General features: G+C 39.7%; 1 protein-coding gene across 1 annotated transcript in view; it reads left to right on the forward strand.

Moving 5' to 3' along the window:
• Positions 1-27,886, forward strand: part of LRRIQ1 (leucine rich repeats and IQ motif containing 1) — a 121,126-nt gene that overhangs the window by 51,069 nt on the left and 42,171 nt on the right. Inside the window, exons 16-22 of the mRNA XM_060777373.2 lie at positions 6,348-6,821; positions 9,416-9,614; positions 10,574-10,693; positions 16,420-16,509; positions 18,194-18,315; positions 18,869-18,964; positions 20,167-20,252. Of these exons, the coding sequence (XP_060633356.2) occupies positions 6,348-6,821; positions 9,416-9,614; positions 10,574-10,693; positions 16,420-16,509; positions 18,194-18,315; positions 18,869-18,964; positions 20,167-20,252 (1,187 nt within the window). The remainder of the gene's footprint in view (positions 1-6,347; positions 6,822-9,415; positions 9,615-10,573; positions 10,694-16,419; positions 16,510-18,193; positions 18,316-18,868; positions 18,965-20,166; positions 20,253-27,886) is intronic.

Consider the following 27,886-nt stretch of genomic DNA (forward strand, 5'->3'; position numbering starts at 1 on the left):
ACACTTGGTTTTAAGTAGCTATGCTAAAATGCACTTCCGCTTCAGTGTTTTGGCTTTCAACAGGCTCTTGTACAGATGCCTGGAAATTAAAGACATTAATGGACATCGAAACCCTTTTAAACAGACATAGTTTAAACAGATCAAAATGACATAAAAGCTTATAAAAGGAAATATAGTTGAAGAAGTATAAACATTAAAACTCTGTGAATTTTAAAGGTCTTTTCCAAACAAGAATGGAACAACTATGATGCATTTTGGACAGAATTATAAATACGTCTATACTATTTATATGTCACTGCTTTTGTTGGAAGTCACAATATAGTATTTATTTATTTATTTATTTATTTATTTGCTTTATTTCTATACCGCGTTTCTCAACCTATAATAGGTGACTCAATGCGGTTTACACAATATTAATTACCACAACAATAACAATTAAAACACAGCATACCCAATAACAAACACACAACCATTCATACAGTGCCTCGATCGCAACCAAGATCCAGTCTCATATCCTTATACCGTTCCTATGTTCAGTTTACCGTCATTCTGTGTACAATTGCGCTGATTAGCCAAACGCTTGCTCAAAAAGCCAGGTTTTGAGCTTCTTCCTAAATGCCAGCAACGAAGGGGCCTGTCTGATGTCGCTTGGTAGGGCATTCCATAACCGAGGGGCCACCACCGAGAAGGCCCTGTCTCTCGTTCCCGCCAACCGTGCCTGTGACGCAGGCGGAACCGAGAGCAGGGCCTCCCCGGACGATCTTAATGTCCGTGTCGGTTCATAGGAGGAGATGCGTTCGGAGAGGTAGGTGGGGCCGGAACCGTTTAGGGCTTTGTAGGCTAATGCCAGCACCTTGAATTGTGCCCGGTAGGGAATTGGCAGCCAGTGGAGCTGGCTCAACAGAGGAGTGGTATGCTCCCTGAGAGCTGCTCCTGTTAGCAACCTGGCTGCCGAGCGCTGGACCATCTGGAGCTTCCGGGCAGTCTTCAAGGGCAGCCCCACGTAGAGCGCGTTGCAGTAATCTATGCGGGATGTGACCAGAGCGTGGACTACCGTGGCCAAGTCCGACTTCCCGAGGTACGGGCGCAGCTGGCGCACGAGCCGAAGCTGTGCAAATGCTCCCCTGGCCACCGCTGAGACCTGAGGCTCCAGGCTCAGCGATGAATCCAGGGTCACACCCAAGCTGCGAACCTGCGTCTTCAGGGGGAGTGTAACCCCGTCCAACACAGGCTGTAACCCTATGCCCCGTTCGGCCTTTCGACTGACCAGGAGTGCCTCTGTCTTGTCTGGATTCAACTTCAATTTGTTCACCCTCATCCAGTCCGACACAGCAGCCAAGCACCGGTTCAGGACCTGAACAGCCTCCTTAGAAGTAGGTGGAAAGGAGTGACAGAGTTGGACATCATCTGCGTACAGATAACACCGCACCCCGAAACTCCGGATGATCTCTCCCAACGGCTTCATGTAGATGTTAAACAACATGGGGGACAGTATTGAACCCTGCGGGACCCCACAAGACAAAGGTTGTGAGGACGAGCAGCTGTCCCCCATCAACACCTTCTGGGTACGACCCTCTAGGAAGGACCCGAGCCACTGTAAAACAGTGCCACCAAGGCCCATTCCCGCGAGGCGTCCCAGAAGGATACCGTGGTCGACGGTATCGAAGGCCGCTGAGAGATCCAGCAGGACCAACAGGGACACACTCCCCCTGTCGAGCTCTCTGCGGAGATCATCCACTAAGGCGACCAGGGCTGTCTCGGTACCATGTCCCGGCCTAAAGCCAGACTGTGCCGGATCCAGATAATCAGTGTCTACCAAGAATACCTGGAGTTGTGAGGCCACCACACGTTCCAGGACTTTGCTCAAAAAGGGAAGATTGGAAACAGGCCGATAGTTGACGAATTGAGTGGGGTCTAGTGATGGTTTTTTCAACAGCGGTTTTATTACAGCTTGTTTTAAGCTGGCTGGAATATTGCCTTCCCGAAGGGAGGCATTAACCACCACCTCCACCCACTCGGCCAATCCCCCTCTGGCCTCCTTTAGAAGCCAGGATGGGCAGGGGTCTAGGATGCATGTGGTAGCTCTCATTCCTCCAAGTATCTTGTCCACATCCTCGGGTTTCACCAATTGAAATGAATCCATCAAAATCGGACAAGCAGATGCTCGTGTTACATCCTCAGAGACTGCCGTTAACGTGGTATCCAGGCCAGAGCGGATCAAAGCGACTTTGTCCGCAAAGAACCGAGCAAATGCTTCACAGCGGGCCGTCGAGTTGTCAGGGTTCCCATCCGGAGTGGTGGGGTTCAATAGCCCTCTGACAACTCGAAACAACTCCGCCGGACGGTTCTTTGCGGACGCAATATTGGCCGCAAAGAAAGCTTTCTTTGCCGCCTTTATTGCCACGGCATATGCCCTTAATAGGGCAACAAACCGTGTTCGATTTAACTCGCTCGGGTCCGAACGCCACACGCGCTCTAGTCTCCTCTTCCTTCGCTTCATCGCTGCCAGCTCCTCGTTGAACCAAGGTGCTGGTTTAGCTCGGCTACTTGAGAGGGGACGTTCCGGAGCAATCGTGTTTATGGCCCTAGTCATCTCCCCATTCCAGAGAGACACCAGGGCTTCAACAGAATCACCAACCGAGGTGGCAGGAAAATCCCCAAGAGCCGTCAGGAATCCGTTCGGATCCATAAGCCTCCTGGGGCGGACCATCTTAATGGGTCCCCCACCTCTGCAGAGGTTGGAAGGTGTGGTGAGTCTAAATCTGACCAGATAGTGGTCGGTCCATGGCAACGGAGAGGTGGATAACTCCTCAACACCGCCACCTTGCTCCCATCCCTGACAGAAAACCAAATCTAATGTGTGTCCCGCACAGTGGGTGGGGCCAGATACTTGTTGGGACAGCCCCATGGTTGCCATGGATGACATGAAGTCCTGAGCCGCTCCTCCTAGGGAAGTCTCGGCATGTACATTGAAGTCCCCCAGCACAAGAAGCCGTTGAGACTCCAATGCCAGGCTCGAGACCACCCCCGCTAGCTCAGGTAGGGAGACCGTAGTGCAGCGAGGTGGGCGGTACGCTAACAGAATCCCTATTCTGTCCCGGTCGCCCACCCTCAGGTGGACACACTCGAAATTGGTTGACTGTGGAATGGGGCCTCTGGTCAGAGGGATAGAATTTTTATAGACCACCGCAACTCCGCCTCCCCGCCCTCCAGGTCTCGACTGGTGCTGTACAGAGAATCCTGGCGGACAAAGCTGGGTCAAATTAACTCCTCCAGCTTCATCCAGCCAGGTCTCTGTAATGCACGCCAGATCTGCCCGTTCCTCCAAGATTAGATCTTGGATGAAAGATGTTTTGCCATTGACAGATCTGGCGTTCAGCAGCACCATCTTCAACCCAGAGGGACTGCCAACCTGGGTACACCCACTTACCAAGTCAGGAGACCGATTACAAGTAATTAAGTTTTTTCCTTCTTTCCCTAGGCCGAATTTGGGCTGTAAAATTTTTACTATTTCTAGGCCGAATTAGCCGAATTGGTGGTCTCCCTTTCCCGTATCTCCCCCTCCCCGTCACGGGCTCTATGGGGGCCCCCCGGCCAGTGGAATACCCTTCTTCTACCATATTGCACTTAGAATTCGTAGTTTCAACCCATGACTTGTACCAGATTATATACTTTTGCCACTCAGTCTCAGTCCAATTCTTTCCTATTCCTGGTGTGTTAATTCCAGGATCCCCCCACCCGTTCCACCCTCTATTGTCCTCCCAGTCCACCAGTAACACAATAAGCAGACCCCAAGGGAGGAATGCTGACATTGGGGAACAGAGTTGATACAGGGTTGAGGTAGGATATTAGGTTCAAGTAGTAGTAGATTTTAAATTGCTAGGTCTTAAAGTGCTAAAGATTTAGTCTAAGCTGTTAAAGTGCATAGAAAGCTGTTAAGTGCATACAATAACGCGTTATCAGAGACTGACTGCTATGGTGGTCACTTAATAACCTTACTTATACAGGGTTAAAGTGCAAGTTGTTGGATGAAGTGCTGACCGTTGTATACCTTAGCAGCAATTGGCCCCTCTAAGTGCTAACAGTTGTAAAATTTGGCAGCAATAGATCAAATAAAGTGCTGGTAATTGGAAGACTTAATAGCGTTGGCTCATATAAAGTGCTGGCAGTTGGCAGGTATCAGCGTTGGCTCAGACAACAATTTACTAGCGCAATGAATGTGCAAGTTGATCGAATAGTCCTCAGTCCTATTGGTAGATGTAAAGTCCAGTTGGTCTCCCTCCTCCCCCTCCCACCATCAGTGTCAGGGTCGGGTGACTGGGGCCTTGCAGCAGAGTGACGGATCGCTAAGATGGCCACCGGAACTGCTGATGAGCTGGATAATTCCGGAAATGGAGGCAGTAACGCGGTGGGTGGCGTTACAGTAATGGCGGTTGATCACAAAGCATGTAACAGCAGCTATGTAGCAATATATATAGTTCCAACCACCCAGGAGACAGCCTAGCAGTCGTGAGGTTAGTGTTGCTGGTTAAGAGCGTTGCAGGCTAGAGATCACGATCGCCGCAAGAGAGCTTAAAAAACGCTGAGTCACCGCGCGGCGTTGGTCAGGCTCTCCCAGGGAGGCGCCGAGTCACCGCCGGCTCACCCTGTCGAGCTTGCCCCAGCGGTATCGGGGCATGGGAGAAGCAGCCGGGACGCCTCCAGGCCTCGGAGAAAGTTGGAGTACGAGGCCTGTCTCAGTTGGAGTCGCGGAGGAATCACACCTCCGAGTGCAGAGGAGTTCAAGCTTGGCGCGGAAGGATCGGCACAGAATCCGGGGAGCGGGGAGCGGAGCCACGCTGGGGACACAGGCCGAGGGCTCAGATGAAAGTCAGGGCCAGATCGAGCCGTGGGTGGAGATGGACAATGCAGAACGGCAATTCGCTGGCACCGCAGCTCTCGGAGCGACAGCCAGCTGTCCCAGCAACTCTCTCCGGCTCGGCAGTCCCTCGGCAGCCCCACAATCCACTCCAACCAGCCCAGGCCTCCGCTCCGGTCCGCAGTTTAATCCAAGCCGCGGATGAGTCCGAGCACAGCAACACAGGCAACACGGCGCACACTGCCGAGCTCCAAGGGCGGCCGCTCCGACCTCCCTCCGGTAGTCAACACAGCGGGTGGTAATTGGCAGCTGGCGGGTTAGATGTTCCAGGCCAGGTTAGACCGAGCAAACGGGCTGGGAGGGAGCGTGCTAGGCCGTATCGATAGTAGCGGCCTTCGCTCTACCTCCTTCCTCTCCCTTCTTCTTCCCTCCTTGGTTTTTCCTCCTCTGCTCCCCTCAAGCCCCCCTCCGGGGTCCTGAGGAGATGCCGGTTCAGGAGCCGATGACAGGAGTTCAGAATAGGGGCGGATGGATCAGATTAAGCTCGGATTAAGAGCAATCGCCTTACCCGGACGGGAGGTTAGCTGTTAGCAGTCGCCATCTTAACCGGAAGTTGTCAAAAAATAGTAAACAGTATTTAAATTTAAAATTGTTCACATTAACCCTTTACAGTATTTACTTTAAAATAATCTAATCCACATCTAAGAATTGTTCAAGACTTCAGTGTACTAAATAAAGTAAGGAAATAAATACAGTAAGAGGTAGCACTGTGGAGGGGGTGCAAGCAGAGATAGTGAGATGGTGCTGTTATTTAGACAATCTAAAGTACAAATAACAATAGATAATCCCCAACAAAATTTAGACATTTTTAAGGAAAAGAGAGACAGAGAGTTTGATTCCAAACATTTTGGGAAAATAGTCCTAGTACATATTGAAATGCCATAATTTCAAAAATCCAGTCCATGAACTTTTATCTACTAGAAGTTATACTGTGCTTTGTATTAGAGAGAATGTTCAGTTTATTTCCTTTAGAAAACTTAGATCAGTGAAGTTCCTTATATTTATGTTTAGTTTTCTGGTTCTAACTGTAATATCTGATTAAAGGAAAAATGTGTCTGATGGCCTTGTTATAAAAATGATTTAGCTGGTGTATGACCATCTTATCTTTAATTGTAATTTCATCCTTGTGTGTAATCAGTATCAAAGCCTGCTCCAGTACAGATCTTTTGTATACTTCTAACATTTCACATTTTTGCCTCATCTTGTGGCAACATGACTAAAAGTCACCATGGGTCAAAAACAGAGGTGATTTTTGCAGATGGTCTATCATTATAGCTTATGATGCAACATTACTGTTGTGTATGCGTAAGGTTGGACAATAGTTGCATGTTTTATATGTTTATTATATGAATTAGCTCTCATAATATTATTAATAAAATGCAACTTATTATTCTAAAAGTGACATTTTCCTCCACAAATTCTCCCCTAGATATGAATTCTCTACAGATGCTGCACAGCTCCAGTGTTGGTATTTTGAGAAGCTGATGAAACTTAGTAGTGAACACCGATACGCACATGAGTATGGCATTCTACACACAACTAAAGGAGAAGAAACAGAAGAACAGACAGGTCACTTGAACCAAGAAGCCATTGAACTCACAGAAAAAAATAACGTTATCACTGGTGTAAAAGAAAATAAGCAGGTATCACTGGATACTCCTGAAAGATGGATGACTTCTGAGCACACTCCAGCTGCAGCTATTAACTCATTCAAAACTCTGCCTGAGATAAGAAAGAGTAAAAAGAAACAGCAAAAGAAGAAAAGTGTTCAATATTTCCCTAACCACAGTGAGAAAAGTGAAGATAGGAATGTGTTAATCAGTCCTAATAGAAACAAATTCAGCAAGCAAATCACAGCAAGTAATGAAGGAAGTTATCTTCAGCATTCTGGCAGTTCACAAAAGTAAGCTCCAAAGGTCAAGCCACTTTTTTGCGAAGCATAGCATACCTTTGTGTAGTCTTAATGCAGACTGGCTGAAATGGTGCCACCTATACCTTTTCGAGCACAAATTTGTGATCCACACATATTGAACCTAAACTAGGCCCTTTAGTATCCTCACTCCACCCTGGAAACGACTACTTCTATATCCCATGTAAGTGCCATTAGACAACATTGTTGCAAAACTCAGCACCAAATATCGTAGAATACATGATACATATCAGTGCTGAGAATGGCTCCCCGAGTATTATTGTAGACTTGAAGATACTGTAAAGTTAATCGTGAATGTACAGTGTAACTGAGATACAGTCACAAGGTGTTTAGTTTTAACTCAGCAAGGGGAGATAAAGAGCCCCCATAACTTTTGAATATGGTTTTCAACATCACATATTAGGGAACAGATCTGCATAAGCTCCATCTATCTATAAATCAGAAGTCTGAACTTCAAAACACTTCTAGGAATTATGGTTTAGTATATGTTATGCTATCCTGGGTGCATTTCTCTTTTGATATTTTCCCTCAAAGCAACCTTTTCCAATTCTTTTACTCACAACTTTACCTTTGATGAATTTTAACTGTAATTTTTTTAGTGCTGTTTGTGTTTAATTCTGTTTTAATGTTTGCATATTTGTATATTTTAAATTGTATAGTAATGTTTTTTATGTCAAGCTGCTTTGAGTCTCCTTTGAGGAGATAAAGTGGGGAATAATAATAGTAATAATAATAATAATAATAGTTTACCATGTCAGGATCAACTTGAGAAACTGCAAATCAATTCTGGTGTAAGAGAATTGGCTGTTTGCAAGAACATTGCCCAGAAGAAGCCTGGATGTTTTACCATCCTTGTGGGAGGCTTCTCTCATGTCCCCGCATGGGGAGCCAGAGCTGACAGTGGGAGCTCAACGGGCTCTCCCTTGATTTGAACCACTGACCTTTTGATCAGCAGTCCTGCCAGCACAAGGGTTTAACCTGTTGCTCATAATAATATAGCTGCTAAATGTTAGCTATATTGTATATTGCTGTGTCAGACTGAAATCAGTCTTGGCATCATTTTAAGAAATCTAAAATATAACATGTAAAATAATGCAATATAAAATTAAAGTTGTGACTGCTTTACAGTTTTCCATATTGTGGCAGCCATTACACAGAGAGTGCTTTGTGCTTCTGACCACCACATGATGAACATTGCATTATCACATTTTAGAAACCTAGGGTGCAAGGCAGTGAATTGGCCATTCCATGGCTGGATGTTAGACACAGGTGGCAAAATGTTTTATAGAATCTGCTAAACACAAAGTTTTAAAATGGACATGACAGTTTTCAGTATTTCTTAGCAAAGGTTTCATTGCTGTTATTTAACAACCATACATGCCCACCAGCACAGTGGAGCATTCTTTTTCTCTTCAACTTTAAAGCTTTCTATCCAAAAAAAAAGAGGGAAGACTAGCTCTAAACAGCTTTATAGCACTCAGAACTGGTTTTGATGTGGGAAGAGGGAGGAAACTTCCCTCTTCAGTTTCTGCTGGGAGAAGCAATTCTGCTGGTAGGATTATTCCTTTGGGACATGTCCTATGCTGTATTACAAGGAGTAATTCTAGACAAGCTCAATGTCACAAGTTCATAAAAGGTAGAGATGTCAGTTTCTGTCCATTAGATGCAATGATGGCATGAAGTTTAACTGCTCTGTCAACACTAAAGCAAGAAGAAGAAAAACACTGGAGCAAGGGAATAATGTGCATTCCCTTGCATTCAGTGTATTTGATACTTCATCCAAACCATTTTTCACACATCTATAAGTTATAATATATACTAAATAAGGAAAAGCTGTATTTGATAAATCTGGGCTAATACCATAAATCCAGTCAGTTTTTAGAGAAAGGAATTATTTCTGAACAGATCTGAATAGTATAACATAATAAGAGTAATGTAGTTTGCTGCTGTTAGTCATTCTTCTCTTCCACAGCCTGACGGGCTCTGCTTGTCTCCATGACTGCCTTCTTTGTTGTTTTTCTGGTAGTGCCTTCCTTGTACCATTATGGTAAACTCTGTGGTCACACTATATTCATACATTCCAGATGCTTTCAAATACAAAAGTACAGGAGTTAAGTGGTTTGGCAAAGTGATGTTTCTGGGCAAAAAAAATGTCATTGTTCTTTTTTACCCCTTTGTTTTTTTACCCCATTTTGATTCTGGATATAATAAATTCACTGGGGGGTATGATCATTCAAGTCTGACTTGCTCCAGTACTACTATATGTAGTGATCTTGGCAATCCTTCACCTCCACATATAATAAAATATTTTCGATATAGTGAGCACACCTTTGTCCTACCCTAAATCCTGTATCAGTACTTCAACATGGACATGGTATGCTTGTGGTTATATATGTTTGAACATAAATCTCCATTCTGTTATACTCAATGTACAGTTAAATAGGCTAATTTCATTGCAAGTATACTTGCAGTGAAGTAGCAAGTATACTTTCAAAGAGAATCGTCATAGACTCATGATGCAGTTCACAATTCCTGAATGAAGAATGTTATTTTTCTTGTATATATAGCTTGGCAGCCATAACTATTCAGTCATACTGGCGAGGCTATAGAGTTCGGAAAGAAATCCGTTTCTGTGCAAGGCTACATCTCTCAGCAACTCTTATCCAGTCTCTTTGGAGGAGCTATTGTGTCAGAAAAAAGATTTTGGTCTGCAACAAAGAACATATCTATTTGATGAATAGACATAAAGCTGCCACAATTCTTCAGGTCAGTTTACCATCTTTGGTTATATATGTCTTCTCACAACTACTGATCAGTGTACAGTCCTTGATCACACATACCCTCTTTTTCTGTGCCCAAAAGACAAATACTTATGATGTTCATACCTTGTTTTATTAAATATGATTGAACCTGCACAATATTAAAAATTGGAGTGTTAGAGAAGAATAATCTTATTATGAACATCCAGTTATAAATTCTCCTAGCAAAAGGCATACTGGTGTAAAATCAATCCACACAGTAACAAAAATTAATGTACATATTATTATGATCTTTATTACAATCCTAAATTTGGTCATACTTTTAGTAGTTTAATTTAATGTATTTATTTAATACTGATTTAATACTTTTTTTTTACTTCTCCCGGTAGATTTTAAGGTTTGGCATGGGAAGAGATTTACTGGCACCCCTCCCATGAAATAAATGCTGTCTTTAGAAAACTTTTGTCAATTGGTTGATAGTAAAGGTGAAAATGATTGGCCTAAGTTAATTGCTAATATATCTACATATGTTGTCAGGTGTTATCAGTAAAACTTTTCATTTTAGTGTGATTTTGTTTTTGTTCCTAGTCATATGGAAGTTAACACTCAATTTTTTTTTCTTCTATCTCCTTTCCCTAAGCTCATAGTAGGTCCTAAAGGAATTGTCAAATAATTAATTAGTTGACCTTGGTTTGTAGATGAAGGAGTTTTAGGATTCCATTCTGCTTACTCGAGGCAAGCCCCCAGAGTATTCTGGGTTGTAGACATGTGCTGGTATTTAATTTGTCTTGTAGTTTTAAATGTCACATAAAGTTCAAAAAACAGATCATTGAGTTGTTACCTCCCTCCACTTAAAAAAAAAAGCCAAGGCCTATAATGTTTTATCTTCCTAATGGGATAACATAGAGACTCTCGATTTGGATTTGATCTATGGACTCATCTAACATGCTTTACATTTTTGTTTAGGCACTCTGGAGAGGTTTCCATTTGCGAAAGAAATTGGCCATTGCTCTGGCAGCAGTTAAAAGGGATGAAACTGAAGATGAGTATAAAGAAATAAATATGGATGAGTTCATGTTTGATGAAGTAAGTAGGTTGCTGCACATTAACTTCTAATAATACATTCTTTAACTAGTATAGGTGTTAAAACACACCAACAATTACCAATCATTGCACCCTATTGCAGATTCATTATAATGTGTGCCCTCCTTTAAAATATAACATGATTATGGTATCTATTCATATGATGAGGTTAAGTTGCAACATAGTTCCTCTTTTGCTTTTATTATTGCTACATAAAATGTGATTTTTTTTTCTCTGTGGTCTACAGCATGAGACAGCTGTAAAACAGAAGGGATACATTAAAATTATCTCAGTACAGCCTTTATTTTATTAATTGTTAGTAATCTTTGAAATTTCATAGGCCAGTATTCCTTTTCTCTTTACTTTTTCTCTGACTGAGTTCACAATGTTCCTGTCATAAAAATCATAATATAGAGAAACGTACTGCATGACTCTGAAGACAGAGCTTTTGATTCCCTTATAAAAAAAAATTAACATATTTTAGCCAAATGAATGTTTTGTTGTAGATGTAAATAATTCATGTGTATGGTAGGAAGCATGAACAAAGTCTCTTTATGTTTAAAACTGTGCATACATGCTGTTTCATGATTCCAGTCTAAATTTCTGTGATTCTGATTATACCTTACTTAAAATAAGAGGACAATGGCAGATGTCCTTCTTTTTGTAGCATCACATTTCCTGACCCTTATGTAACTGAAATGAATTTTTTTTGCAATGGAAATATTTGAATACAGGTCGCTCATACAATCAAAAACAATGCTTATGGATGTTAAGATTGTACAAAGAGAACAACGTAACTGGTCATCGTTTTCTCTGAACAGTAAAACATCAGCATACAAAGAAATCTGTGGAACCAACTGGGAGAAAAATGTAACATACATGTCATAGACAAATCAGATGCAAAAATAGACATTGTCTACAAAAGCTTATGCAATGATTGCTTATGCAATCTTTTGAATGCTGATACAGATTAACACAGCTATGTCTTTGAAGATAAGAATATTTGAACAGGAAAAGTCCCAGCAGACTGAAAGAGGGCAAATGTTGTCCACATAATCAAAATAGGAAATAAGAGGACCCAAAGAATGATTGCTCAGTGAGCGTGACATCAATACCAAGAATGATTCTAGAGCAGATAATTAAGCAGACAGTAGACTTCATCAAATGCAGTCTTCTCTGGATCTTCTCCCCATTTCTCTATGCTGCTGAAATGGAGTCTCATGAAGTCCATCACATGACACAGGACAACTTCTGGTGGGGCTCAATTTCAGCAGCATGGAGAAACGGGGTCCAGAGTGTCTTTGGAGGAGTCAGGTAACACCCAACTTCTCATGACACAAAGCAGGAAAACACTGGGGGAAAGATGGACCTGAAGGGGGAAAGGACATGAAAGGGACCTCAATGGAAGGGAACAGAGTAAGACAGTTCTCTCCAGTGTCCCACTCTTTCCCCCTGCCCATCTGATTAGATCCTATATCTTGCATACTTAGAAAAGAATGATATAATTGGCAAACACCAACGTGGGTTTCTCAAAAACAAGTCATGCCAGACTAATCATATCTCTTTTTTGATAGACTTACAAGCTTAGTAGACAAAAGGAATGCTGTTGATGTAACATAGCTTGATTTCAGTAAGATCTTCAACAATATCCCTTTTGATATTCTTGCAAACAAGCTAGTAAAATGTGCACTAGACAGTCCTGATGTTAGGTGGAGCTATAATTGGCTGACCATTAGTATTCTCACTAATCATTCCTCTTCATCCTGGCGAAAAGTAATTAGTGGGGAAGATCCAAAGTCTGCTTTGTATGAGCATGCAAGTAGGGGCTATATAGAAATACTGGCATAATAGTGCCAAATAAAGCAGATCAATTGAATCAGTTAATGAATGATGAGTCAGCATATAGAATTACTTAGTAATGATTCGATAAATGGTTAGTTTGTAGTCTCAGTTAGTCAGTTCCTGAATGGACTGTACTGACAGCCTGTTAAAATAAAACACCTGCTGATGAAAGGACCATAAGGAACCAGCCATTATGCCCTTCCTCAAAAGGGAATTCATGAGTCTAGAGGTACGACTGAAGAGGCACTGACTTGCTTCCCCATCAACTGTGCTCATAAGGGTGATGGGGCTGAGAAATGTACCTCTCCTCATGATCTCAGTGCCCAAGTAGGCTCATGTAGGATGGTACAATCTGCAGATAGCCTGGACCCATATATGGGCTTTATGTGTCATAACCAGCACTTTGAATTTTGTCTAGAATCAAACTGGCAGCCAATGGAGCTATTGTAACAGTAAAGTATATGATCTCTGTAACACACCCTAGTTTAACACAGAAAGTTTAAAACTATTCTGTCTAGATTTTTGTGGGCATATGTCTTTATCTGAAAAAATTCTAGAAGCAACCATTGTAATATTTCATAATGGCAAATATCTGAAAATAAAGCTAAACAATATATTCTATTTTCAAAAATAAAAGTTCCAGAGTAATTAGGGACAAGTTAGGTAAATATACAGATTCAAAATGGTGTGGCCTTTGTTAAAGCAAAGAACAGTTTCAAAAAGTAATTTTGCTTTTGAGCAGCATCCACTCTTTTTTTAAAAGATCCCTTTTAAAACAGGTAAAATGCAACCTTGTCTTTCTCCTTTTCATTAAAGGGTAAACAATGAAAATCATCAACATGCGTTATTCTTAACTCAGCCCATATAGAATTTCAGTAATCCTATCTTAAGGTATCCAAAGGCTAGGATAACAATCTCAGAGAAATAAATACAACCTAGCAATTGCCCATAAATAGGAGAAAGATGTTGTAGCCACATTGGGAAATGTTATATGTGGAGCAAAAAATAAGTGGAGTCAAAATGAAACACTGAAATTTTATTAAAACGGGAGCAAGCTGAGTTTCTGGAGTATACACAACTAGTCATTCTTACAGCAAATATATAATGTGAAAAAACCCTATTTTTACAGCTACTTTTTTACCTTAGATTTAATCTCAAAAGTAACCTCTAATATGGCATGTTAGATAGACATACCCACCTATCTAATTCGAAATCTACACATACACTGTGGCAACAAAACAGAAAGGGAAAATGGACCAGCAACTTGATATTTCTCTTACATATACCAAGGAACCAAAAAAATCTTCTTTTAGAAGGAGAATAAAGAAAGGATATATTTGCTATGAAATATTCAAATAACAAGGCACATATTATTCCAGACCTTTGATGCTGCAGCATTCCCTCCTTCTCCTTTCCCTCTTTTTTCTTTACGGAGTTTTTAGATTTAGATTTCCAAAGGGGTAATTGTGTTAGACTAACAGAGCAAAAGCAAGAAGTGTCCAGTTTTACTTGACATAAGATTTCACTTCACTATACAAAAGGACTCTTAGCCAACACACCAAATGTATTATCTAAACAATATCTTTTGTAGCTTTACTAGGTTAAATGCATTTCGGCTCATTTCTTTTGTAAATATCTAATCTATACTTGAATATCTGTATTACCATTCTGTTTGTTAATGGCCACGCTTAGCTACGTTATCAGCCACCAGTACTACTTCCCTACTCTTTCTGTAGACTCACATCATGCTCCCAACTACATTTGGAAGGATAGGGGCTCTCCAGAGCAGACCTAGAGGAAATGGGTTGAAGACAAAAGGAGAAGAGAAGCCTAGTTTATGTGCATAAGTACTTACACATCACCATCATCATACATTTATTACTCTCCTCTCCTTTGGGCTCGAGATGGGATACAACATTGTGGAAAAGATCAAACACTATTAAAATATAAGATGCACAGTTAAAATGCAGGTTAAAATTCACTGATAAATGTTGGGCAAGTAGGTTTAATAATGAAGGACCCTCCCCATAAATGTACAACAGAGTAACTCAGCAACAGCAGCGTGACCCAGCACCAGTAGCCCAAAATGATATAAAAACAAAAAGACACAGACCAATGTTATATCTTCCAAAGGAGGCTTTTCTTCATAGTAAAACAATACAGTTGCACTATTTACAATAACAAGGTTTCTATAATATTAATAAACAAATGCATAGTAGCTTTATACACATAGCAGCCTTTATACACTGGATCTCCCCACATGAGGCTTTACTCTCATACAGATGTGTCCTCACACAGACGCCTCCTAACACAGACTGACAAGTTCCCTTACTGAGGCAAAACTAACTCTAATAGGCTTCAGCCTACTCAACCCCCTCAGGGAAACGCCACTAACTCTAACAGGTTTCAGCCTAACTCTTTCAGTGTGTGATTCACACTTTTGTAATAAAAAATACCCAGATAATATTTAATATTTCTGCAGATTAAAATTCACAAAGCTAAAATTGACTGGGTAGGCGTGCTGGAAGAGATGGGATTTTGGGTTGCATCAAATCCCGACACCTAATTTAGCTGTCAGATATCTTCCGATGGGTCATTCCACAGTCGTAGGGCAGTTGATGAAAAGTTCCTCTGCATGAGGGTTGCCAGTCAGGTTCCAGCTGGCTGGAATAGCCACCTTTTAGAGAACCAAGGTATCTGGGGTGGATTATACGGGGAAGGCAATCTTGTAGGTAACCTGGACACAATATTAAATGGAACTTAAGATTTGAGCAGGGTAAACTTGAATTCCTGAAAAGCTGAGGCCAACTTTTATGATAGTTCTGATAGTTCACCCTTATGATGACCAGCGGGATAGACTTCAGATGGAAAAGAAAGGATGGAAAAAATATAGGGGCCATGAAGTGAATGGAAAGAGGAAGCAGTGGAAGGAGGCTAGACATCTGAGGAAGGAAGAAAACAGAGGGCTCAGGAAATGGGTGATATAAAGCTTAGAGAGATAGGTTAGATTAGTTCAGAACCCCAAAAAGGGGAAAGTAGCATGAAGACATGAGCATGCTCAGAACAGGCCCGTGAGGCGACAGACAGAGGACTACTGAAGAGATATGAAGGAACCATAATCACTGGAAAAGGAAGTTGCAGCAATCATCTGGGAATACCCCTGTAGTCATACAACTAAGCTTCCCCTATATGCAAGTTTATACTATTTAGCAGGCATGTAGCCGGGGGGGGGGGGGGGGCTTCAGGGGGGCTTCAGCCCCCCCCCCCCCCGAAATTCTCATGGTGGTCCGCAAGAAGGCCTTACTGGTACATTATTTAAACTGTTATGTTTATTAATATCATGATCTGATCACCATTCTCAATATATCCCATATGCATGGGGGTATTGGGGTAACGATACAAAAGGTTTGCTAGGGTAGACCCTCTTTCACCTAGATTCATCCCTCCCCAAATCAAACTCAGCCCCCCCCCCCCCCCCCCCCGAATCAAAATCCTGGCTACGGGCCTGCTATTTAGTGGAGCTTCTGCTTACTATTACTGTATAAGAAAATGACGTTCTACATCTTGCAGTAGTGCATATGCTTGGAAAAATGATCTTTTGCAACTGTGCATTGAATTTGCTCTATCACAGTGGCTGAATAGCACTTAAAAGTAATTTAGAATCCAGATTCCTCCCACTGGAGTTACTGTTGATTTGAGGGATTTAAAGTATTACTGCAAAAACAAGCCCTTATAGTTTTCTTGAATGTGGAAATGCTACAGGTGACACTTTTAACATAGGTACTGAAAACCATACAGATGTCAAATTCTTACTTTCCAAAAGTTATCAAAATGAAACTGATATTATTCCTGCACTATTGACTTTATTGCCTTTTTAAAAAACTTAGGCTGTCATAGAGAAAGAATGGCCAGCTTTGGATTCCACCCACTTCCTTTCGCAAACACCACTATCCTCAGAGCAGCTGCCCTTGCCAAAGGTAACATGTCACAGAAAGTTTCTTCATCCTTGGCCTTTGTTCATTCTTTAAGTATCATGCTATACTTGATGTGATTAATATTGCAATTTATTGACTGAAAAAACATAATTACTTTTAGAAGCCCCAGACTTCCTTTTCATCCCCAGATGTAATTTTTCATGTAGCTTTTGTTTCATTAACTGAATTCACCCCCTTTTTATTTCTTTCAACGCTTTACTTCACAGTAGCAAAAAATGATGTACCTCAGCTGCAAATTTGGCAGTGGATTAAAAATTGCTAGGTGACACAGTGCATTAAAAAAATAGTGAAGCTTCATTATATGGCAACAGCTGAGGATTTTCAGAACAGCTAAAGATCATTGAACTGTACTGTCTGATAGTTATTTGATAAACTGAAGTTGTGGCTTTCTTTGTTATGTAATGTGTTCTTAATATTTGTGCTAGCAGTAAAATACAGTGAACGGTCATAAACTGAAGACAGTAGTGCTTAATGTATGTTAATTTTTTTCTCCCATGGGAGTAATTAAATGCAATCCTTACATTCTTTTCTTAAGCACATTTCCTTGGAATGAATTCAGTGATTTCTAATAGATGTGTTTAACATTTGAGTGCCAGTCTGTGATTTTTTTTTTTTTTACTATAGCTATAATTTGAATTTATACTGCTCCCAGATCATAACCTACTCATATCTTAGGTACATGAGAATGGTTGACTTTCTTCCATATTATTGTAAAAATATTGTATCTATGACACAATAAAATGGAACGTGCCCATAGGATAGAATTGCACACTTAGCTGGATGTTTCTTTAAAGTTTAAACTCTGCTTATATTGCAACATAGTTAACACACATTTTGACCCCTCTGGGTTCTTTCCTGTGCATGCATATAACTGTCCAATGTTGTCATTGTTTATGAATGTAGGTTACGTGATCTACATGTAGACATTTTCTCATTATATGTTCTTTTTGTTTACCGACTTTCATTGTCTCCCAAGAAAAAATTTAGTATTGTTTGTCATGGAGTTTTACCAGATCAGCTTAAGAATTTAGTCATCATCAGTGCTAAGTATTCTTGAATGTGTCATTCCTTAACCATAAACCGTGTCCCGTGTTCTGGAAGGTCTACATATCAAACACCACTAATTGTTGTGACAGGAGGAAGAAAGCAGCTTGTCATGAAGGAAGTTTTCCATAGCAATACCTTGTAAAATGCTTTGAAAACTATTTGGACCCTTTAGTTAGTGAAAAAAAAAAAGATTGATTGCATCCATATAACTATGGAGAAGTGTGAATGCATTCAGCCTTTGCAATATCATCTGTGGCAGCTACCAATGTTCTTTTGGGCCCAATTAAATGTTTTGGTTTAAAGCTTACCATACTCTGAGACTCCAATCTTTTGGCAATCTTATCAGTTGTATTCCTCAAATTTGTCCCAGTTTCACATCCTGTCAATGCAGGGGAGACTTTGGTCACAAGAAATTGAGCCTTTGTGGCAGGATAGGAATCATGTGGCCTTCTAGATGTTGTTGAATTGGTACTTCCAGCAGCCTTATTAAGTTACTTGTAGCCTGTACATATTTCAAATTAATGAAAGTAAAATGGAAGTCAGCCTTTACTGGTGTTCATGTTGAAGCTGAACTATGAGAACTATTTGTTTAAACTTTTTTTCTTCCTTTGTTTACAAGTATAATGAAAATGCAAGATGTGAAGACAAGTCACATCATTTAACGTGGCCTTCACTTAAAACCTGGCAGGTTAGGGAAGGACCAAAATCATTCTTGTCGGAAAACAGCCAGATTAGTAACAGGTAAGTGAAATGAACTGCTTTGAATGTTTCTGTCTGTCGCTAACTGCATACTGACAAGAACCAGAATAGGCATTGGGAGAGTAATTAGAACTTCTTCTTCTTCTCTTGCTATTTTTAATTCATGTGATTCATTAAGTTTTAAGTGCATGTGATCGTAACTGAAGTGGTACAAATTAAAAGCAGAATGGTAGCTTTTCATTGAGTCAGTGTTTACTCATTATTTATTTTAAAGCTCATAAATGTACTAAATGTTCAAGTCCTAAAGTTTTTCTAAAAAAAAAAAGTAAGCCTTAAAATGCCGATATCTAAGACTGATAAGTGCAGAAGGGATTCTTCCAGTTTTACATTCCTTTGTAGAAAAATCTTGAAATGTGTTTTGAGTAATTGAAATGTAAACATTTTGCGTAGCTGTCTGACTTTTATTATTTTCCAAGATAAAATCTTCCTGGAGCATTAAAATAGATTTTATTTCTAAGATTTAGAAAGCACGAGCTTCGGATACGTACCTCTGTTACTGAGCTAGCTTTCAACATCTTTTGCTTGCTCTCCACAGGTCAGAGCAGAGAACACCGTCACAGCTGTCCAATGTGAAACCTTCTCAAAAGACATCACTAAGAACAGAAAGAGAAGAAAAAATTTCAGAAGAATGGTATGTTTGGCTTATTGTGGCTAACTTTTTAAATGGCAATTGTATTTGCTTAGAGTTTCATTAAAAGTGACACTAGCTTTTTAAAAAAAATCTATTTACATTTAAAAAGATATCTCAGTTATGTAAAATAACATTCCAGAAGACCAAAATCAGGAAAATAAAAACACAGAAGGAAAATTAATTGTATTAGTAAAAGGTTTTTATTAAACCTGACCAAATGTCCAAATAAATGTCAATTCGTACATTTCATCTACACATTATTCTTGAATTGCTGCAAGTGTTGTTATGCCTTGTATCCATTATTGGGGGAAATTATCTTTCCAATATCAAAGTATCAGTCTTTTAGCAGTTCAAAGCATTGGCCATTTGTTAATTTCTGAGAAACAGATAGATAATTCAAATGAACATAAATGTCCCTGATTATCAAGGTACTTTCCAAAACCAAATTTACTTGGGTGCTTACTTCGCCTCATAATGGATCTACTATGGGACAACTCCAAAACATCTCAGTTAAAGAAGTATTAGCATTACATCTCCAACAACTTGCCCTTTCTTGAAACAGACATTGTGGCAACCTGTATACCTGAAAGAGCAATTTCTGCTGTCTAGTTTGAGATCTGTTTATAGATGTTAAAACCGACAGCCATTGATGAGTCAGAATTGGATATTCCAGTTCTCTATTCCATCCTTTCTGTAATCCTCTCATGCATATTTAGATAGATAGATAGATAGATAGATAGATAGATAGATAGATAGGGTAGATATGGTAGATAGCAGACTGACTATTTGTCAGCCAATGTTTTATGTCATCTTGTGCAATTGTGCAAAAGTCTTCTTAATTTGAGTAAGAAAATATTAATGGAACATTATGGAGGATTCCGGCTTAAGCTGTAGCACCTGCCTATGTACTTCATCTATGGTGGTGTAGCTGAACATATACATTCCAAAAAGCTACATGTGGTTCTTCATGTGCATCTGAATTTTTCAGGAGCTGTTCTTCTTACCCAGCCTTTGATATCCTTGTAAAGACACCTCCAAATGCAAGAGATATGCCAGAGTAATCTCCAGTGTAGCCTAACTGGAAGGGAAATTGACAGCCTTTCTGTTTGTGCATATAACACCTTAAATGTGTAGAAAGGCTTTATGGGTATGAGCTGTGTTGTTTTACAAATTCCAACTGACAAGAATATTTTCTCTTTTAGGGGTTTTAAAGATGTTTCTACTGCACAGTTGATGCTGAGAAGAGCTCATAAAATGAAAGCGAAGAAATCTAATTCCAAAAAAATTGGTGAGCAAATCTCTCTTTTAATTGTATGCTATAATTTGCATCTCAAAATAGATGCAGCATCTCTGCTTTTCAGAGAGAGAAAATGCAGGGAACCATTCATTCTTTAAAGGTGGTGAATTTAGTTTGTAAAACAATTGATGCAACTCTAGTTGATTGATGTGTCATTCTGCCAATATGCTGTCCTTCTCACATCAAAAGACATGTTTTTAAACTAATAGTTAAAGAAGCAGTTTTGACTAAGTGTCTGCACTCTTCCCAACTCTGTTTTTGCCTCATTTCTTTCATTGTCTCAGGAAGTGAGTGTAAGCACTCCAAGTCCCATCATCCATGGTTCACCCTCCTCCAAACTGCAGCAGGGTGTAGAGAGTGAGTCATGGGGGTTCTGTGTGCCACGTTTGGTCTTTATTGGTCTTTGTTGGGGGCCACATTGGTCTGTGGGAACCAAAGCATTTGAAAGTACTACAAATCCCATCACCCTGTCAATGTAGGGTGATGGGATTTGTCCGTCCTCCCCCAAACCTCTCCTGGACATAAGGGGGTGATGGTGGCTATGTGTGCCAAATTTGGTCCAGGTCCGTCACCCGTGCTGGTCGTAGTGGTCTGTGAAAGTGAAAACCAATGAGAAAGCTTCCACATACACCTCTGCATACATACAAACATACAAACATTCACTTTTATTTTATACTAACTTGGGGACCCAGCAGTGCCCGGGTTATTTGAGAAAGGCATTGTGTGCCAAGGTTGGTCTTTATCAGTAATTTATGTGGCTTGCAGTGGTCTCAGGAAGTTAGTAAAGGTATTGTGAGTCCCATCATCTGCCGTCCATCCTCCTCCAAACTGCACCAGGCTGGAGAGTGGGTCATGGGGGTACTGTGTGCCAAGTGTGGTCTGGATCAGTCATTGGATGAGGGTCACAGTGCTCTCAGAATGTGAGTGAAGGTACTGCAAGTCCCATCATCCATAGTCCTTCCTCCCCCAATCCGCACCAGAATGTTGAGTTAGCCATGGGGGCTCTCTGGATGAGTGTTGCTGTGGTCACCGGAAGTGAGTAAAGGTACTGCAAGTCCCATCATCTGTAGTCCATCCTCTCCCAAACCTCACCAGGATGTAAAGGGGTTAATGGGGGTTATGTGTGCCAAGTTTGGTCTTGATCAATCATTGGATGGGGGTCGCAGCAATCTCGAGAAGTGAGTGGAGGTACTTCAAGTCCCATCATCCATGGTCCGCCCTCCTCCAAACTGCAGTAGGGTGTAGAGTGGGTCATGGGGGCTTTGTGTGCAAGTTTGGTCTTTGTTGGGGGCCACAGTGGTTTGTGGGAACAGAAAGGTTTGAAAGTACTACAAATTCCATCATCCTTTGTCTTCCTTCACTTACTGAAACTACTGCGACCCTCATCCAATGACCGATAAAAACCAAACTTGGCACACAGAGCCCCCATGACCCACTCTACATCCTGCTGCAGTTTGGAGGAGGATGGACAATGGATGATGGGACTTCAAGTACCTTCACTCACTTCCTGAAAACAATGCAACCATCATCCAATGACCAATAAAGACCAAACTTGCTATACAGAATCGCCATTACACACTTTCTCAAATAACCCGGGCAGCGCCGGGTCCCCAAGCTAGTATATATATAAAGAAAAACATCAAGTTAATAAGATCTGTGATTATTGTTAACATCAGAAGCATCAGCACTTTTTCATGATAACTTTTTCAGAGTCCACAAAATTGCCCATATACAGCAGCATAGGGAATCCTGCATTCTACATTGTCAATCAGTTGTTACTATTTTTTGAAAGGTGCTGTTTTAGCTTTCAAACATAGATTCTATGGATGTCTTAAATTGCTTTTAGAAGTGCTTATAATTGTGCTTAAATTTTTTTAAAAAGTATTGTTTCAGTTGGTTTTATTTCTTCATTGCCTTATGGGCTAAGATTTGATACAGAAATACTTCAAATAAATAAGCAATAAAAATAATTAGGTGACTAATGGCTGTTAGCTATTAAATTAACTTTTTTATTGTCTGATGACATCTAAGATGTCCTAAAAAGTCTTTCCTTTGCCAGGAGAATACCTCTTATGAAATCTGGAGTTTAATACTTTGGAAAGCTAGATATAATTGCTTGCTGTAAAACAAAACCAAATCAGAATATACCTTTTCATTTAAATATTATTTGCTTAACAAGATTTCTGCACTGTCCTGATTCCATAAATGTTAGTAAAGTATTCTTAGTGAAGGTTTATTGTTTCATGGCTATGGAGAAGTAATAAAGCTTTATCACTACTTATGCTTAAATATCCATAACATATTACAGATCGGATATTTCTGCAGATTGGTATTACTAAAAGGTCTGAATATTTATGTGCCAGAGAACTGTGTTCTGTTGATTATAACCAGTCTTTCCATTAAAACCATATAATAATAATAATAATAATAATAATAATAATAATAATAATAATTGATTTGTATACCGCCCTATCTTCCGGAAGGGACTCAGGGCGGTTTCCAAAATATAAGGCAAACATTCAATTGCCAGAAAGAAAACCATACAGACAGTTACATCAAAATAAACACATTCGACAGTATAACACAACCTAATTTAACTTAACAAACAAAACAACATCTAAAGCATCATAAAATACCAAAATCCTGTTAAAACACATTAAAAATAAAAAAACATTTAAAAACCTTGTCTAGAACCTTCATATTTATAAACACTAATGCTGTTTAGAGATTTAGAAAAGGGTATTTTCTAATAATGTAGACATATTCACATGAAAAAACCTGGGGATCTATATGAGTAGATGTTCTAGAGATTATTTTTTCATGTAAAATGAAGATATGCAAAGCATTGACTTTGTTTCTTAAGATTTTACATTGGAAAAAATGAATGTGCCCTTAATATAAGCTCATAGCCTCGATATTTATAGTGAATTGGATTTATACTTTCATGCTTATACCATATCACTAGGAAACAGCTTCCGTTTTAATGGATGTACTTTTAGGCATGATTAAATGTGGATCCAACCTGCCAGTGTGATCCCAGTATGATATTTTGAGTATATTTGAAATTTGAATACTGGAAAGACAGCACTGTTCTTTCTGACCCCTTTTGTACTTTACGATTAATACATTATGTCTTCTTCACACACTAATCAGTTCAAGAGCAGAGGTTTAATTGTGTAAAGGTGTTTGTGGAAAGAGTGACGTGAGATTTAAAATGCAACACCCATTTCTTGTGGCTAAATCATGTGTGCTTTTTAGAAGAGTAATCTTGTCAGTGTGACAAAGAATAAGAAAATAGAGGGAACCCCAAAGGAGTGCATACAAGTTCATTGATTCCCATGGCCTCCCACCCTGTTCTATCACACTGTTTAAGTGGGGGCTTATATCTGGCCTCCATCTGGGTCTTCCACATGTGTACAAGTTGGTGGCCCACATACGATTTGCAATTAATGGAACTCATGGGAGTTTATCATCTTTTCTCCATATGTGGACTGTTCTTTGTTCCTATCGATTAATCCAGTATTAGATAGTTATTTCTTTAAATGTATCAAAGTTCTTTTTTTGTTGCTGTTGTTGTCTGTAAAGGACTTCTGAATGTTCTAGTATTAATAAGATTAGTTTATCCTTTTCTTCTGTGTTTTCACATCCTCTTCTGTGCTGATTTCTTAAATTCATGAGAATACTATCAGTATATAATCAAAGTACTGTTGTAGTTAAGAACATCAGCTGTAAGCAGCATGTCACTGATTCAAATTTCAGTTCAATCCTAATTCCAATAAACTGGGTAGTCTTATTGAACCTCATCTGTCATATGTAATATCAGTGTTGGCCATTATAGACATTTGGATAGATTGTTGAAATAATGTGTGTAATATGATTTAAACATTTAAGAGTAGTAATTAAGAGTAGTAACTTCAGAATGAAGTTGAAAACATGGATATGGGACCAGGCCTTTGGGTAATCTGGCAGACTGACAAGGTAATGATGACCAGAGTTTGTAATTAATTTCATTTTTAATTACAAATGTTGCTAAAGCATATTCAGATTCCATTAATTCCTGTCTCCTGAAAGTGAATAAAAATAGACACAGCCTCGCAAAATGTATTAAGAGTTTTTATAGATTTTTGTTTTACTGAAATTCCAAGTTTATTTTCTTATAATTAGTAATTGGAATTATTTTGCCTTCAGACTATTGAACTCCAACAAGATAGCATGGCCACTGTTTGATACAGCTAAAAGTTGTAATCCAACATCTAGGATGCTACATGTTCCTCACCTTTGCTTAATACCCTCTGATATGCTCAGTCAGGCCTTTCACGTTGAACTGCACTTAAAATGGTAAAAGTGCCTTATTCAGAAATCCAACATACCTGTACTTCAAAATCCAGAATTGTCCAACAGGATGGCTGAGTGAGTGATAATTTTGCTTTCTGATAGTTTAGTATATAAAAATTTTTCATGCACTAAACTATAAAAACATGGTGTATAAAATTACTTTTAATATGTGTATAAGGTGTATATGAAACATACATTAATTCCATGTTGAAATTTGGATCCCTTCTCCAGAAGATGTCATTATGCCCATATGTGCAAATGCAGATATTCCAAAATAAAAAAAATTCAATACCCAAAACATTTTAGTCTCAAGCATTTCAGATAGTGGATATTCAACCAGTATTGAAATACAAATCCCATTAATGTTACTTACCGGTTCTAAGACACCATCAGTGGTAAGGCATACACTAATTTCAGTGCCAACAACAAAAAAGGTTTTGTTTTTAGGTTACATCTTAGAAATGAAGAAATAAGATATTTTGCAGCAGCAGTAAATTTGTCAACAAAGCATGCAGTTTCTTATTGTAGACGTGTTCCTGCATATTTAATGTCTCTTGTATGAATTATTCTTATTTCTTGGCTATGGGAGCTGTTTTGAGATTGATGTGTTCTCTCTCTCTCTCTCTCTCTCTCTCTCTCTCTCTATATATATATATACCTCCTTTCTGTAACATAGCATTCACAAACAGGCTAAAATATAGCCCACATTAAATATGAATGTCCCACATGAACTCATCTGTTCCAGCAATTAATATTTGGAAGTGCTTATAACAATTGTTTCCTCTATGATACAGTGCACAGTTACAGGGGGGAAAGACCCAGTTACTAGTCATAGCTAGAGGGGCTTACCTGACTCCCCGTATAATGAATTTTAGTTACTATATAACAAGTATGCCTAGGACTTTTGAGGAGCTGCTAAAAATCCGATCTTTCTATTTTTGAATATTTCTACTTATAATGGTTATGTTGGCTTTAATGTTTTATATTTTTAATCTACCATATGACAAATCATCCATATAACACATTGGAGGGAATCATGAAGCACAGTAGATGTTGCAGTCACATTGCACTGTGTTCATTGTACGTAGACCAAAAATAAAGTAGTGGGAAAAGGTGGGAAAAATTGTGCTAATCTTTGTACCAAGCACCATATAGATTCCCCATGCCTTGTTTCCATCATTGTTCTACTCACATTTAGAGCCACAGGTAGTTAAGACTTTTGCTAATATTTTGACTGTATATAATAAGTGCCATCTTCTTTGATGTGATTTACCAAATCTCTTTGTATGTGCAAAAGAACTGTGTGGTGAGGGATTCTGAATACAATATTTCAACTGCCTATAACAGTGGTTCTGAACCTTCCTAATGCCATGACCCCTTAATATAGTTCCTCACTTTGGGGTAACTCCCAACCTTGAAATTATGTTCATTGTTACTGTAATTTTGCTAGTTATAAATTGTAATGCAAATATCTGATATGCAGAATGTATTTTCATCCACAGGACTAAATTTTCATCCACAGGACAAATACCCAATATGGCCAAATTTGAATACTGGGGGGGGGGGGTATTGATTTTGTTATTTGAGAGTTGTAGTTCACAAACAATCCAAAAACATTCTGAACTTCACCAATGATGGAATTAAATCAAACTTGGCACAGAACTCCCATGACCAACAGAAAATACAGGATGGGTTTGGTGGGCATTGACACCTGAGTTTTGGAGTTGTAGTTTACCTACATCCAGAGAGCACTGTGGACTCAAGCAATGATGGATCTGGACCAAACTTGGCACAAATACTCAATATGCCCAAATGCGAACCCTGGTGGAGTTTGGAGAAAATAGACCTTAACATTTGGGAGTTGTAGTTGTTGGGATTTCTAGTTCACCTACAATCAAAGAGCATTCTGAACCCCACCAACAATAGAACTGGGCCAGACTTCTCACACAGGACTCTCATGACCAACAGAAAATACTGTGTTTCCTGATGGTTTTTGGTGACCCCTCTTACATCCCCTCGCAACCCCCCAGTGGTTGTGACCCCCAGGTTGAGAAACCTACAATGTGGTTTTGACAGCCAGCTGCTTCTTGGCAGGGGGTTGGACTGGATGGCCCATGAGGTCTCTTCCAACTCTATGATTCTATGAGTGGATCCAAAATCACTGAGAGCTGCTTTGGGCTATTTTGCTACATTTGGAAGCCTTCTGGGTCCTATTGGCTATTTGAAGGCAAAAAAAGCAGTTCCTCTGTTTGGGGAACAAGGTAATAATGATGGTGTATCCTCCCTCCCATCCTTGGTAATCCCCAGCACTGCTCTGGGAGGTTTTTTGGGGGGAGAGCCATTTTAAAGACCACATTAAATTTTGGACTGAATCCAGCCATATTACTTTCAATGGAAATAATATCTCTTTGCTTCTAAATTGGTTGATATCTATTAGGCCTTTTGTAGTTAATATATCACTGAAGAACTCTTCATTTCAGAGGTGGCATTCTTTGATTGTACAGTAGAATATTGTTCAGCTCATATACAAACCTAAGCTCAAAGTAGGAAAAGAGTGACCCAGATCATTTGTATATCTGCATGGTTTTATCAAGCCTGTCTTTGACAGGGTCTTAAAGTTTGCATGAAGGGAAATTAGATTCTGGCAAGTACCCAACTCTTGTTGCCTTTATCAAGCGGAAGGGTTCAGGTTAGTTTTCCATATGTGCTGCAGACAAGTACGTGCTGTAGACAACCAGTGTCTGAGTACTTGCTAGACCAGTGCTGTCAGGTAATGGCTCAGAGGGCTGTTCTGCTTTAATCCATTACAGTTTTTAATGTTTGTTCAAGCCGTTGTGGCCACAGTTTAACCATACCAAATCTGTGCTGTGATTTATTCATCTACTGTGTCCACACCAAGTGCTTTCCTCTAATATGAGATAATAAGAAAAGTGTGGGCGTGATACTAAAACATTTTGTACTGAAGGAGAATTGGCAAAATGTCAAAATATTTCCAAGTATATAGAATGCCTAACTCTAATTAATCAGCCGCCCATAACATGTCTCTTTGCTTTAAACACCAGTTGGCAGATAGGACATATGTTCTTCAGTTTACTTTTTTTGGTAAATATAATTTTAGTTCTAAATCTCAAGTAAAGCAATTCTATTGTTTTTCATAACAAGTAAACCGCTACTTCCTAAGTCTTCTGCCTTGATTCAGCAAGGACAAAAGGTATAGATCAGCCATTTTGTTTTTCCACTTACTCTCTCACAGCTGCTAGGAGAGTTCTGTCAACATACCAAGTAAACGA

The sequence above is a fragment of the Anolis sagrei genome, chromosome 5 (assembly GCF_037176765.1).
Source record: "Anolis sagrei isolate rAnoSag1 chromosome 5, rAnoSag1.mat, whole genome shotgun sequence".
NCBI lineage: Eukaryota > Metazoa > Chordata > Lepidosauria > Squamata > Dactyloidae > Anolis > Anolis sagrei.